At 38.7% G+C, this 16,057-nt stretch overlaps 1 protein-coding gene across 1 annotated transcript in view; it reads left to right on the forward strand.

Moving 5' to 3' along the window:
- Togaram1 (TOG array regulator of axonemal microtubules 1) overlaps positions 1–16,057 on the forward strand; it is a 57,082-nt gene that overhangs the window by 24,724 nt on the left and 16,301 nt on the right. The window contains exons 7-11 of the mRNA XM_029540538.1: positions 1,543–1,692; positions 2,938–3,033; positions 6,241–6,410; positions 7,445–7,598; positions 12,696–12,849. Of these exons, the coding sequence (XP_029396398.1) occupies positions 1,543–1,692; positions 2,938–3,033; positions 6,241–6,410; positions 7,445–7,598; positions 12,696–12,849 (724 nt within the window). The remainder of the gene's footprint in view (positions 1–1,542; positions 1,693–2,937; positions 3,034–6,240; positions 6,411–7,444; positions 7,599–12,695; positions 12,850–16,057) is intronic.

Raw genomic sequence — 16,057 nt, forward strand, 5'->3', positions numbered from 1 at the left:
TTTTTTTTTTTCTCTTTTTTTTTGGTTTTTCGAGACAGGGTTTCTCTGTATAGCCCTGGCTATCCTGGAACTCACTCTGTGACCAGGCTGGCCTCAAACTCAGAAATCCGCCTGCCTCCGCCTCCTGAGTGCTGGGATTAAAGGCGTGTGCCATCACTGCCCAGCCCCATTTAAACTCTTTTTTTTTTCTTTTTCTTTTCTTTTTTTTTTTTTTTGGTTTTTCGAGACAGGGTTTCTCTGTATAGCCCTGGCTGTCCTGGAACTCACTTTGTAAACCAGGCTGGCCTCGAACTCAGAAATACACCTGCCTAAGCCTCCTGAGTGCTAGGATTAAAGGCATGGGCCACCATGCCTGGCTAGGAATTTTTATTTAGTAAACATTTTGTAGTTCCAGTAGTGGTAGAGTATAGATGATTTAGACAGAAAAATGGTTAACAAGTAGTAGATTCTTTGCTACTTGTTAAAGGGTCATAAACATTACTGGTATATTTTAGAGATATAATATTGTATGAGTATTTGCAATATGCTAGGCAGTATATTAAGTTCTTTATGTGTATTTGCCCTCACACCCCAATCCCAGGGACAGGGGATATATAAAACAAGGCCTCATTATGTAGACCAGGCTAGCCTTAAGCTTTTTGTATATAGCCCATACTGGCCTTAAATTCACAGTGTTTCTCCTGTTTCAGCATCCCAAGCTTTAGAACTTTTAAGCACATGCCACTATGCCTAGCATTCAATTTCCTGCATTTAACTCATGTGACAGTTCTGGGAAAGTTTTTACTCTCCTTCTAATTTTACACACATTAAATGCTTAGCAGGATCTCTCAGTAGTTAAGCTGCAGGGCAGAAATCTAGTCTGCTAAGCATGATTCCAGGTACAGAGTTCTTAATTATGCAAAATGTCTACATCATTAGCCAGACCAGTGTACACTCATCACTTGGGAGCACAAGAGAAAGGCGTAAAGAACATAAGCCCCTTTATGCCTCTCTTGTAACATTTGGATTTTTCCTTCCTTCCTTCCTTCCTTCCTTCCTTCCTTCCTTCCTTCCTTCCTTCCTTCCTTCCTTCCTTTCTTTCTGTCTTTCTGTCTTTCTTTCTATATAATTAGCCATTGCTATAACATTTGAACATTTTTCTTTTTTGTGAAAATTTAAGGATTTTATTTATTAATTTAATCAGTTAAGTTCTTAATTCATTTTTGTAGCCCTAGTTGTCTTTGAACTTTTTATGTAGCCTAGGCTGACCTCAGACTTGTGATCCTCTTATCTCTAGTTCTTGGTTGCTAGGATTACAGGTATGCACCACTACATCATTTAACATACAATTATTTAATTAACTTTCAAACATTATATTTTTTATTTATCTGATAATTACTTGGCTTAAAATATAGTAAAACTTTAAAAATTACTAACATAATTTTTAATATGATATTGCTGATCTTTTTAAAAAGGTATTTAACAAAATCGATTTGGAGGAGAGAGATGTACCTATTGTAAATATTACCACATTATTTAAATAAATATTATTTTATTTTATAGGGATAACAACACCCAGTGTAAGCATAATTGGTCAACGTATGAACTATGGGTTTGGATGTGGTGATTTTGAAGATGATAGGTCACATGACATTTCACCTAGTGCTTTAAAAATACAAAATAAGGAACACCCAAGGCAAAAGCATACAAAAGGTTTGTAAATTTCATGACAAATTAAATTTTTAATATTCAATATATCTAAGTAATAATCTTCTCTAAGCATACCAAGAAAAAGTAATACTAAGAATTGTTAACTTTAAGGTTTTTAACTTACCATTCTATGGTCTATGCTCTTGTCTAAAGGAGCCAATGCAAAGGAGTAAACATTAGTTAAAACTAGGAATCCATACTGAGCTTTACCCCAAGAACATGTACAGGTACATGCATACCAACAGCTTTCTTTTATAAGACATTTCATCACTCAGATATATTAAGAAAATCATGTTGTTTGTGTAGGTGGCAACCATGGGCCCAAGATGTGGCAGCAGGAAGGTTCCTTCCTTCTGCTAGCTAGAACTTCTCTGTTGTCACTAGCCACTGCAACTGTTATATTTTAAACTGCACTAGTGGTCAGTACTGCAGATGGGTGCTTTGTGCATTTCCTAGTCTTCTATGCTAACTGCACTTAAAGCAGTTTCTTTAGCCAGGTGGTAGTTCCGTCTTGTAGTCTCAGTATTTGAGAGCTTGTGACTGGAGGGTTACCATGAGTTTAAGGCCAGCCTGGTGTATATTGTGAGTTTCAGTAAGTAAAGAGCTGCCTTTTGGGAGGTGCGGGTCATGTGACAACTGTGGAGCTGATGAGATGAACTTTTAGCTATGCCTACTGGTGCATACCTGCAGTCTCAAGACTCAGGAGGTAGAGGCAAGATGGTTGTGCATTTGAGGCTACTTGGGCTACATAGCAAGACTCTGCCTCAAAAATGACAAAAGGAAAAGGGGAGGGGAGCTTCATTTTTTTTCTGATCTGAAATAACAGGTGAGGAGGTGGTCAAGGATGTTAGGCTGTGTATTTACCTGTAGTAAACTGGGCAAGTAAACCAATTTGAGCAACCTAGAAGAGTGCGGTGTTCTTGAGATTGGCCTCATCTCTTTTTGGTATGAACTGTTTCCTCCATTTCATTGCTTAGCTCTCTGATGATCACTGTATGATTGTATGCTTCTCTCATTTTCAACCCTGGCCTGTGTAAATTCCTTAAGGGAAGGAAGGGTTTATTGTTGTTTTTCTCTGTGGTAGCTAATGTATAGTGGGTATTCTGATTTTAAATACTTATTGAGTTAATTCATCTATTTTTTTATAAAATAAATTTTCAATTTTAAAAGGCCACATAACCTAAAATATTCTATAATGTTTTTAAATGTGTTGTTTGCTCTCCCCTTTCTTCTTCCTTTTTGTTTTAGGATTTACTAGGTCATCAAATTTACAGCAGATTTCCAGTTTTGACTTCACATCTACAAACACCTTATCCGAAGACTCAGTAGTAATTGTTGGAAAAGGTATTTAAAATATCTAGCCTATCAATTTATGCATTCTTTACACATAAGCAGATCTTGTCTATGTTAATTTAAATAATTAAAAATGAATGCTTAAATTCATATTTCTGCCCTTGAGTGAAATTATGGGTTGTTCATGTTAGTAACTCTCAAAAAGTAGTTGGACAGTTTTAAGGTAACTATGATAATTTTATTATGATTTAAAGTCCAAATTGCAGTCTTTATCTCTAATAATATAATTTAATATAAAATGTATTATTTCTAATAAATCAAAAATTAACCCAATTTATTTATTTTAGAGATGTAAGACAACCTTGAAGTAGGATAATTACTCTAAGTACCTTTAAATTTTCTTTTTCTTTTTAAATAAATGCTGCCTTACTTATTTTCTCATAACTGTAACCAGATACCTTACAGAAAGCAACTTGAGAGAGGAGGAGTTTAACTTAGCCCATGATGTCAGGGAATAGAGTACATTGCGTGGGAAAGTCACAGTGGCAACCGTGTAGCTGGTCACACTCCATTTGCAGTGAGGAGCAGAGAGATAAATGCTCATGTTCAGCTTGGTTCCTGCTTGCTGTTCAGTGTAGGAACCCAGCCTACTCACCTTGAAAGTGGATCTTCCAAGATGATTCTAANTTACTTTTTTTTTTTTTTTTTTGGTTTTTCGAGACAGGGTTTCTCTGTGTAGCCCTGGCTGTCCTGGAACTCACTCTGTAGACCAGGCTGGCCTCGAACTCAGAAATCCGCCTGCCTCTGCCTCCCGAGTGCTGGGATTAAAGGCGTGTGCCACCACGCCCGGCTTCTAATTTCAGTCAAGTAGATTTATTATCACACATCTGCACCTCTTGTCAGTGTGATGTTCAAACACATCACTTTGAATCATAACATTCCATCTTTGGCCCCACAGGGTCACAGTCATCTCATGATACAAAATGTATCTATTTCAACTTCAAAACTTCTCATATTCCCACCATTAAAAAGTCCAAATTTCTTGAGACTGAAGGCAGTCTTATAGCATGAACCCCAGTAAGATAAAGTACATTTTAAAATAAAGTAAAACCAAGTTGCATACTTCAGTATACAATGACACAAAATAAACATGCCCATTTCAAAAAGGAGGAATAAAGTCAAGGTTAGATCAGACCAAAGCAAGATAGAAACTCAATAGAACTGCCACCAAATCCTATAGCCATGTGCCTCGTGATCACAGTTTCTGGTCCATTGGCTTTGAGTATCCCTGGTCTTCCAGCTCTACCATCTGCAGCACATTGTCCTCTTCTTTAGCCGGCTCCACTCTATGCATGAAGCTTCCCTCAAAATATTCCATGGTCCTGGGATCTTTACCTCCTGAGGTCTATGTTACAAATTAGGCTTCATGTTCATAGCTTGTCCTACGGTATCTGTTGCTGTGGTAACACTGATTTAGGAAAAGAAAGGCTGACTGTTTATAGTCCATCTGGAAGGGAAGCCAAGGCAGGAAGGACTTCAAGGAGGAACCTAGAGTCAAAAACTGAAGCAGAGGCCATGGAAAATACCATCCCCTGATGGTAGGAAGGCATGACAGCAGGTGGCAGGCATGGTGGTAGGAGCAGGAAGCAGAGAGGGCAAACCAGAGGTAGGGCAAGACTATGAACTCTCAAAGCTGACCCTCTTGGTGGCATACTTCTCCAGCAAGGCCGCACCTTAAAATAACATCAACACTGTTAACTTTGTTACAGTGGGGACCACGTGTTCAAAGGCCTGAGACTGTTGTGGAGACAGTTTTATTCAGTAGCCTCTCAAGGTCCATCTTGCATAGACCCTATTCCTGTCATACATTTACATTGCCTGGACTCAAGAATTTTCTGGAACCTTGACGTAAATTTTTATGGCCGTTTAACTCTTAGTTTTTGTCTGTATGAAAATATCCATGTAGATTACGCTGCCAAGTTCTGCTGCCAGCTTGGGTTGCAATGTCTGTAGGCAGTGCTTCACACGTCTGTTGTGTGTGCAGTGTGTGCAGTCAGAAAGCAGGGTAAGGTGAATGCTGGTGCTAGTGTTCCTTACTTTATTTCTTAACTGAAAAACTAAGATGTGGGAAGATACACAGCAAAGAATGCATCTTTTTGTGTAGTATTATGAAATAGAATTTGTTGGAAATACTTAATTTGATAATCTAATTTAAGACTCTCCTCACATTATCTTTAGACTATTCCTGAAAATTTATTGTCCACAATTTTTGTTGTGTTTTTGTCAATATTCTGTTCCTCTGAACAGACACGATGACCACAGCAACTCTTATAAAGACAAACATTGAATTGGGGCTGGCTTATAGTTTCGGAGGTTTAGTCCATTATCATGTGGTGGGAAGCTTGGCAGCATGCAGACAGACACTGTGCTAAAGAAATAGCTAAGAGTTCTACATCTTGATCCACAGGCGGCAGGAAGAGAAAGACTTGGGGCTTGGTATGGCCCTTTGACACCTCAATGCACACTCTCAGGGACACACTTCCCCCAACAAAGCCATAGTTCCATCTTTTCAAATTGCGACCCTCCCTAATGACCAAGGATTAAAATTTACAAGCCTTTGGGGGTCATTTTTACTCAAACAGCTATACTTTAGACATAGGCTTGTTGTGGTTTTGGGGCTTGTTTATTTTTTTGGTCTAACTTTCCATAAAATTTTATCTACTTCAGAATTTATGCTTTCCTTCTTTGTGTATCTAAACAAATCCCAGTTCAAAGTTTTTTGTGTAGAAGTCATCTTAAATGTATAGTTCACAGCAGTCTTCCTGTGAGTCTTCCCATGAACCACACTTAAATATGTGATTTTCACCTATATTTTCAGCAACCACTATCTTCTTGTCTGATTAGGATATTTGTTTGTGCATTTCATGGTTATTTAACACGTGTTTGACAGAGTATTGTTTTTCTTAAATGAAATACGTGATATTAAAATTGGTTATCTAGGCCTAATCAGCCATCATTGGGAAGAGAGGCCCCTTGGTCTTGTAAACTTTATATGACCCAGCACAGGGGAATGCCAGGGCCAAGTAGTGGGAGTGGGTGGGTAGGGGAGCAGGGGCGGGGGAGGGGTATAGGGAACTTTCGGGATAGCATTTGAAATGTAAATAAAGAAAATAATAATAAATTAAAAAAAATAAAAATAAAATTGGTTATCTAGAGTGCCATTACGTAACCAATAACTGTTTGATGGTTTGATTGCAGGTGTATTTGGAAATCCAAATTCAGCAACTTGCAGCCAGCCAATAATATCCTCTGTGGAAAATGAGGATACGTTTTCAGTGAAACCAAGCATTGAACCACCGTCAGGGATTTATGGAAGAGCAGTCCAGCATAATACTCCACTGTATCCTGATGTTGAAAATGACAAAGATGTAAGGTTATCTATTAATCTTTAGCTATATCTTAAAATGTATTTTATATAAGATGTGAGGTGGCAAACTTCTTTTAATTAACAACTTTGCTTTTATTTTGAACTTGTCTATGTGTTCCTGCATGTGTATTTGTGTATGGGTGTGTGTATGGATGCATGTGGGAGGTGGGGAATGTGGGTGTGTGTTTGTGTGTGTGTTTGTGTGGAAGTGAAAACACAACTTTGTGTGTCCACAACTTCCACCTTGTTTGAGAAAACATTTCCACCACTATACTGTATAAGCCAGGCTAGTTGCTACACAAGCTTTCTGGGAATTCTATTGTTTCCATCTCCCACCTTGTAGAAGAACGAGAAGTATACCACCATACCTGGCTTTATTTGTGTTCTACAATTTTAAGTTCAGCAAACTTGAACAGTGCATATACATATACTTTTTATAAACAGAAATGTCTCCCCAGCCCCTGGATTTATATTTTTAATATTTTAGGTAATTGAAATTTCTGATTTTTAATCACTTAAATTTCTGATATATAGTATGCTTTTATGCTGCACTCATGGTTTATATAATATGGTTGTGCATTATATATATATGTATATATATATATATATGTATGTATATAAATAACAGTTTATGGAGCATCTTCAAACACTGACAGATTGATATCCTTAAGCATGAATTTAATTAAATATTACTACTATATAATTCTGTCAGATCTTAGTTCTAAAATAAGGATTTAAAAACACGTAAGTTGGTTCAGGATCAATAATATATACCTATAATCTTAGCATATTAGGAAAAAGAGGCAGGAAAATCATGGGTTCAAGGGAAAGGCCAACCTGGGCTATGTGAGATCCTGTCTCAAAACAGTATAGTTTGTTTTCAATTGTTTTCATTTAATGTGGTTATGTATTTCTCCTGTTCACTTGCTCTTTCTCACCATGCCTGCACACATGCGTACATGCATACACTTTACTGAGATATTTAAAAAGTCAAGCTTCCTAAGTAATTCCAGATATTTCAACTTTTTCATGCAGACTAAAGTTTCTATTGCAAAATCTACTTATGAAAAAATGAGACAAAAGAGAAAGGAAGAAAAAGAACTTTTTGATGCTAAAGATTGTGAACGGAAAGAGACGAATTCCTGGGAACGAATAAAACATCTAGGACTTGAGAAAATGACATCCGAGAGTAAGTTGTTTTGTGAATGCTTGTTAAAATACAGTGGTCGCAACAGGGCACCACGGAGCAGTAGATGCATGCAGCTTCTTAAGGTTTGCTTCTGGCTTTGCCTGGCTTTAAGACCAGGGAACAGCTTCAGTTTAGTTCAGCATATGAAACTATTGAATTGTTTTTAGATTCAGATTGACTCAACAATCCCTTCTGTTCTGACTGGAATTATTCCCTTTTCACTAAAAGGTGCTATGCTGTTGTTATAGTTCGGTAATTGAGATAGTGAAGTTAGTTTGTGTTAGATCAATACCAGAACAATTAGTCTAGGGCTGATGAGCTAACTTATAGGGTAAAAGCACTTGTTGCCAAACCTGAACCTACATGTGAATCCTAGGAAGCACATGGTAAAGGGTGACAGCTACATCTCACAAGTAATCCCCTGCCCTTCATAAGTGCAATGTGGCATGCACACATACAAATAAATGTAATTAAAAAATGTAAGTCACTATCGATCATCTGTTCAGTTTGTCCTTGAGTACTACTATGTTCTACACATAGGCAAGAGTAAGTGCCATGTTTCCTGAGGTGTGGCTGTGTGTGGCCATGTGTGTGCACGTGCGTGCATGCATGCGTGTGTGCATGCCCCTGACCATGTTTGGCTGTGTGCACTTACTTGTTTGTATTTATACATTCCTATGTGTGCGTTTGTGGAAGTTCCAGGTCGGCATCTAAGTCTTCTGCTTTAGTTTTTGAGTTGGAGTCTCCCTAAACCTGGAGCTTGCAAAATCAACCAGACTTGCTGGCTACAAGCTGCAGGGATCTTTCCCTCTCTGCTTCCATCTGCTGAGATATTAGAGGCCTGTGTTGCCGTGCCCATCTTTTTACATGGATCCTAGGGATAGAAATAATGTTTATATGTCAAGCATTTAATGACTGAGCCATCTCCTGGGGTATCTTTAAGACCAATGAATAGATTTTGGGTATACTACACAACTGCATGTTCTTTTTGTTAATCCATGAAGTCCTATTATGCACATATTATTGGCCCATATGTGCATAAGATTAGGGCTACCCACTGGAGCATGAGTGGTAGTGTTATTAAGATAAGATTTTATGTCTCGTAGGCTTACCTTAAATGCACTTTGCAGCCTCAGATGACTCCAGATGATTCTGTCTCTACCTCCCAAGTACTGACATTCTAAGCGTGTCCTGCCCTGGTTTATATACAATTCTTTCTGGGGTTATAATACTTCAAAGTTAGGTGTGTGTGTGTGTGTGTGTGTGTGTGTGTGTGTGTAAACATTCATGACACCTAATGAAAAGTGTTCTGAACCAGAAAAGCTTATTGAAGTGGGTTTATTTTTTTCTTTGTTTGGTATCATCTTCCAACCATGTGAGGTACCACTCCTCAGCACCCGTGTTGAGTGACCCCAACTACCTGTGTTTTTCTTGGCTTCTACAGACACCCACACAGACTCATGTAATATACCAGATAAACTAAATCTAAAGAAAAAAAGAATCTGTAAAACATTTATAAAGGTCTATAATAAAGAACTCAATAAAGTATGGCTAATACATTGTTGCTTTAGAGTTTCAATTTTTGAAGGATTTGTATGCATAATTAGTGAACAGCATCAAATGAAAGTTCTTGTGATTTCAAGATTTCCTTACAAATATCATGGCTAATAATCTTTTATGATAATTATTTTCTAGTACCTAATTCTTTTTTAAAATTGTTACATGAAAAGAGAACCAATTAATTTCTTTTTTCTCACAAAACCCATTCTTTGTTCATTCAGCTTTGTTTTTTCCCCTTTCTAATACATAATCTTATATTGTGCAGTGCTCTCAGGGCATTGCCGAGAGACAGTGTTTGCCCAGTATCTTAGAGAGGGCCTTGAAAATGTCTAGTAAATACCTGATTATGGAAGAAGCACCATTCATATTGCTCCACACAGACTTCAGATTTATAATATTCATTATATACTTATTCATAGAGTGTAGTTAGGGGGAGAACCGAGGGTGGGTGAATTGTGTTAACACAATATTTTACATCCATGTATAAATTTGTCAAAGAATAAATTAATAAAAATGTTATATGTCAATAGAAAAAGTCTGTATTATAATTGCCTCTGTAGAGATCAATGGTCTTTTTAAATTAATAGCTACATAGTAAAGTAAGTATATATATAAACAGTTTTTAGAAATTAGACCACATTGATTCCTTTTGTTCTTTTTTCCTTTTTTTATTATTATTATTTAATTTTTTTTACAATTCAGTCATTATCCCCCTCCTGGTCCGCCCTCCAACTATTCCTCATCCCATTACTCCCCAGTCCCCCAGCCCCCATCTCCAAGAGGATATCTCCACCCTTACCCCACCAGACCTCCCCATTCCCTAGAGCCTCAAATCTCTCAAATGTTAGGTGTATCTTCTCTCACTGAGGCCAGACCACGCAGTCTGCTGCTGTATATGTGTTGGCAGCCTCATGTCAGCTGGTGTATGCTGCCTGGTTGCTGACTCAGTGTCTGAGAGATCTCGGGCAGGGATCCAGGATAGTTGAGACTGCTCGTCTTCTTACGGGGTCGCCCTCCTCAGCTTCTTCCAGCTTTTCCCAATTCAACCCCAGGGGTCTCCAGCTTCTGTCCCTAGGTATCTACATTTGACTCTATGACCTGCTTGTTGGGCCTCTCAGAGGACAGCCATGTAAGACTCCTGTTTATAAGCACACCATAGCATCAATAGTAATGTCAGGCCTTATAGCCTCCCCTTGAGCTGGATCCCAATTTAGGCCTGGACCTTCTTTCCCTCAGTCTCCTCTCCATTTTTGTCCCTGCAGTTCTTTTGTTGTTGTTTGTTTTGTTTTGTTTTTTGAGACAGGGTTTCTCTGTGTAGCCCTGGCTGTATCCCCCTCCCCCATCCACCCTCCAGCTGTTCCACATCCCATACCGCCTCCCCACCCCCCTGTCTCCTTGTGGATGTCCCCAAGCCCCCATTCCACCTGACTTCTAAACTCCCTGGAGCTTCCAGTCTCTTGAGGGTTAAGTGTATCATCTCTGAATGAACACAGACCTGGAAGTTCTCTACTGTATGTGTGTGTTGGGGGCCTCATATCAGCTGGTGTATGCTGCCTGGTTGTTGGTCCAGTGTTTGAGAGATTAATTTAGACTGCTGGTCATCCTACAGGATCGCCCTTCTCCTCAGCTTCTTTCAGCCTTCCCTAATTCAACAACAGGGGTCAGCAGCTTCTATCCATTGGTTGGGTGCAAATATCTGCATTGGATTCTTTCAGCTGCTTGTTGGGTCTTTCAAAGGACAGTCATGATAGGTCTCTTTTTGTGACCTCTCCTTGAATGTACCAGAAACCTAGGAGGTGAGAGACTCTCAGGACTCAAATGGAGGGACTTTAGATGAAGTGCCCAACAGTAGGAAGAGGAAACTTATAGAGCCCACCTCCAGCAGGAAGACAGGCCTGCAGTTCTTTTAGATAGGGCCAATTCTGGGTCATAGTTTTTGACTGGTGTGGCAACTCCATCCCTCCACTTGATATCCTGTCTTTCTGCTGGAGGTGGACTCTACAAGTTCCCGCTCCCAACCTCTTGAACCAACCTTGCATTCCTGAGATGAAGCCTACTTGATCATGGTAAATGATGGTTTTGCTGTGTTCTTGGATTTAGTTTGTGAGAATTTTATTGAGTATTTTTGCATCGATATTAATAAGTGAAATTGGCTTGAAGTTCTCTTTTTTTGTTGGGTCCTTGTGTGCTTTAGATACCAGCGTAACTATGGCTTCATAGAATGAATTAGGTAGTGTTCCTTCTGTTTCTATTTTGTGAAATAGTTTGAAGAGTGTTGGTATTAGGTCTTCTTTGAAGGTCTGATAAAATTCCACACTAAAACCATCTGGTCCTGGGCTTTTTTTGGTAGGGAGACGTTTAATGACTGCTTCTATTTCCTTGGGGGTTATGGGGCTGTTTAGATGGTTTATCTGATCCTGATTTAACTTTGGTACCTGGTATCTGTCTAGAAATCTGTTTCATCTAGATTTTTCAGTTTTGTTGAGTATAGGCTTTTGATGATTTTTTTGAATTTATTGTTTCTGTTATGTCTCCATTTTCATTTCTGATTTTGTTAATTTGGAACAAATTGTCTCTGTGTCCTCTGGCTAGTTTGACTAAAGGTTTATCTATCTTGTTCCTTTATTAAAGAATCAGCCCCTGATTTTGTTGATTCTTTGTATAGTTCTCTTTGGTTGATTTCAGCCCTGAGTTTGACTATTTCCTGCACTCTATTCCTCTCCTTTTGTTCTTAGAACTATAGTTTTTTAGATATCTCAGTCTCAGTCACATAGCTTTTGTGCTCTTAGCATGCATCCATCAGAGTAGAAAAGTGACAGACTCCTAAGAGCAAATCCTAAGACTAAAAATCACCTGCAGCAGGAGATGGCTGTGTTCTGGGAGGGGGACAGAAGCTGGAGTAGATAGTCTGGAGAAGGCTGCTCATAATCACAGTGTGGTACAGATGCATGTATGGCTTCAGAGACATTGAAGACAATGTGGAAACTCTGTTTCTGTGAAGGGCTGCTTTAATGAACTCACTGTGTAAAGTAAATAATGGATCAAGTGTGATTGGTATCAAGATTTATAATAGCTCCTAAAAAAATCAAACCCAAAACAATGACAACAACAAAAATCCTAGGTTGGCTTGTGGTTCAGGGTTAGAAACATTTTTATTACATTGAATATGTTAATAATTTTGAATGTGTACTACTCTCTATATGTTGTTAGGATTGCAACTCAATTGCTCAGTGTCAGTTTTAGTTCTTCAAATAGTCAGTCTTGCTTACTCAAATATTCTAATTGGTATATTTCAGTGTTTTCCTGTAACTTGAATCTATACTTTATACAGCTATTATTTTCTATGGAAAAAATTAATATAAAAGATAAAATTTTAAGTACATGTGATTTAGACTTACTACAAAGTTTTTGTTTGTCTATTTAGATAATAAACTTATGCTTATTATATGAGAAAATACTCATATAACACCTATGTTGAATATGCTTGTATTCTCTATGTAAAGGTTTGTTCTTGCCTTATTTAATGTTTTGTTTTAGATGAACCATCTTCTGGAGTCATTCCACAATATAAAGAACGAATGTCTTCTGTCACTCACAGTCCAGAGATAATGGATTCATTAGAACTACGGCCATTTTCCAAACCAGAGATAGCACTTACAGAAGCCTTACGGCTTTTAGCCGATGAGGACTGGTAAGTTAACAACCCTTCCTAATACTCTTCATAGTGTCATTCAAGATTAGTTCTTAGGCATCTGCGTCTCTTGTACTTTTAATGTAGCTACCTCTGGCTGAGATGTATTAGCAGTTATGTTTTAACTTATATATCATAAAGGCATAGTTTAGCTTCATTATGTTATGTTAAACCTTTGATACTGGACTATATATACCTCATAATTAACTTGAAATATAGTGTATAACAAGCAGTTTTAGAAACAATTACAGCATCAGGATTTTAATCCCAGCACTCAGGCAGAAGCATGTGGACCATTGAGTTCCAGGCCAGCCTGGTCTCAAGAGTGAGTTCTAGGACAGCTGGGCCAAGTCAAGACAGAGAAATCCTGTCTTGGGGGAAAATTCTGTAAATACTTGGCAGGGTTTTAGCTGGAGCATCTGGCGGCATTTCCCTCCCCTCACCCCCCTTATTCTCCTGGATTTCCTCAAGTATCTTGCAGTCCAATTCCAAACCTCCTCACCACCCTCCTCTGCCTGACGTCCATCAACATCAACTGTGCTGTTGAGCTTGGGGTGTTACTCACTGGTTATACGCAAAAATAAATCGTGGTATAATGTATGTCTATTTAAAATATTAGTAAGCTGTGTGCCCATTTCTGCCTCCCCCCTTTAAAGTGAACGTTCTCAAAAAAAGTGACTCATCATCTCTACAGTTTCACCTCCTGTTCATTTCTTAACCTTCTTTGTCTTTCACTTAGGACTCATGCATTAAAACTAAAGTCACTATTTTGTTAAATCTACACTATCTTTTTTTGTTGTTGTTGTCTTGTCTTGGTAAATTCACTTTGCCTTAGAGATATCAGCTTGTTGGGTCTCTTCCTGCTGTAGTGCTTTCTGATTCTTTTATTCTGTTTTAGGAATACTATAGAATTCAGTCCTCTGGTGTTCTCAAAGCTACAGTCATTCTATATGTCAGGGATGGTCTTTCCTTGGCAACTATTTTCTGTAAATCACCAGAGAGTATATATTTTAGATGGCAGATGTCTTGTCTCTATTGTGAGTTCTCAACTCTGCTGTTGTATATTAGAGAGTGTGAGATGGCGTACACTTATTATCAGAGCACCTGGGAAGTGGCAGTAGGAAGGTTGGGAGTTCACAGCCAGACTCTACTGCATAACGAGTTGGAGGCACCATGGGCTAATACCTTGTTGCCCCCTCACCTCCCAAAACCACAAGCAAGAAGACAATAGAATATATGAATTTAAAACTCTGTAAGGCTGGAGATGGCTCAGTGATTTAGAACAATTGTTGCCATTTCAGAGGACTTGATTATGATTCCCAGTATACATGTGGTGGCTCACAGTCATCTATAACTATAGCTCCATGGGATCTGATACCCTCTTCTGGACTCCATGGACTTTTCTCCACCCACCTCAGTGTTTGCAGGGGAGCATAGTAAAGGAAACTGTTGACAGGAACACTCCATTTGGAGATGGTTCTTATTGTGTATAAGAGAGAGTAAAGATCGAGCAGCATCTGAAAGAGCCCAGGGCAGAGAAAAGACAGCAGACTGGACATAGCCAGGACTCGGGAAGTGGAAGAGTGGAGAGAGCAAGAGAGAGCATAGTGAGAAAGTGCAGGGAGACAACTCCTGGAAGTAAAGTAGGATGAGTAGAGTTCAGCTTGAGCTGATTTCTGGGCAGATTGGGAGCCTGAGACCTAACATATCTATTCTTATCTATTCTCACTGCCTTTCTTCAGCTCATGTTTAGGTAGGCATGTCAGTAATGCTTTCTGGGTATAGCTTCTGACATTCCTGTGAGACATAATGGCTCAGCAAACTTCTTAATCCTCTGGCTCATACAGATATTTTGACTTGCTCCCTCTTCCACAGTGTTCACTGAGCCTTAGGGCTGTAAAGCTTGAAAAAAACAGAAGGAAAATATAGGTCTAAGAAGATATAAAGCAAACAATTTTAATTAATATGAAAATGACATAGAATAAATTTAACAAACACGTAACTATAATTATAACTGTATTCCATGTGTGAAGCTAAAGATTTAAAGCATTTAAAAAAAACAAAAATATATACAGATGAAAATTTTACTTTTTGAGATGACAGATATAGTGAATGGGATTAACTAATGACTAGACATGGTAGAAGAAAAGAGTAAAAAATCTGAAGATGTATAAAAGGAAAAAATTAATAAAAACACTGAAAATATAGATTGAAGAAATGGTTCAGTGGATAAAGTACCTGCCCTGCAAAAAGGAAAGTCAGAGTTTGAATCCCCAAGTGCACATAAGTACCCACCAGCAATTCCAGTGCTCAGACGTCACAGATACAGAGGTACCTGAGACCCCGGGTCTAAACAGCTGCCAGGTAACTGAACTGGCAACCTCTGGGATCAAGTGGGTAAGTAGAGAGGAAGTGAAGAAGATACCTAATGTTGATCTCTGGCTTTTCCACTCATATCCACATGTGCGCACGCACAAATAATACATATACACATGCCCGCAGTACTAGAATAAGACCACCACCACTACAACAACAATAAACAACAACAAAATTAGGCTGGTAAAATTGTTAGCATTGTAAGCCTGACCGCCTGCGTTGGATCCAAGAAGCCATGGTAAAAAGAAGGAACTCCAGTGGTTGTCCTTTGACCTCCACATATGTGCCATGGTATGTGCCCATACTCAAATAGTGCACACACCATGGATGCCAGCAGTGTTACCAACTAAAGTTGTTTCAGACTTTATATTCTTTTTTTTTTTTTTTAAGATTTATTTATTTATTATATGTAAGTACACTGTAGCTATCTTCAGATGCTCCAGAAGACAGCATCAGATCTTGTTACAGATGGTTATGAGCCACCATGTGGTTGCTGGGATTTGAACTCTGGACCTTCGGAAGAGCAGTCGGTGCTCTTACTTACTGAGCCATCTCACCAGCCCTTTACATTCTTTATACATAGAAATGAAAACCATCAAATATAATGTTACACCAAAATAACAGTGGAGTCCCAACCTCCTTTATTAGTATCGACCCTTCGTCAGACCCCTTAAGTCTGAAAATGAAAGTTGAAAATACAAACTATAGAAATCACTGTTAGCCGGGCATGGTGGCGCACGCCTTTAATCCCAGCACTTGGGAGGCAAGGCCAGGCAGATTTCTGAGTTCGAGGCCAGCCTGGTCTACAGAGTGAGTTCCAGGACAGCCAGGG

Source organism: Mus pahari, chromosome 7 (genome assembly GCF_900095145.1).
Source record: "Mus pahari chromosome 7, PAHARI_EIJ_v1.1, whole genome shotgun sequence".
Lineage (NCBI taxonomy): Eukaryota > Metazoa > Chordata > Mammalia > Rodentia > Muridae > Mus > Mus pahari.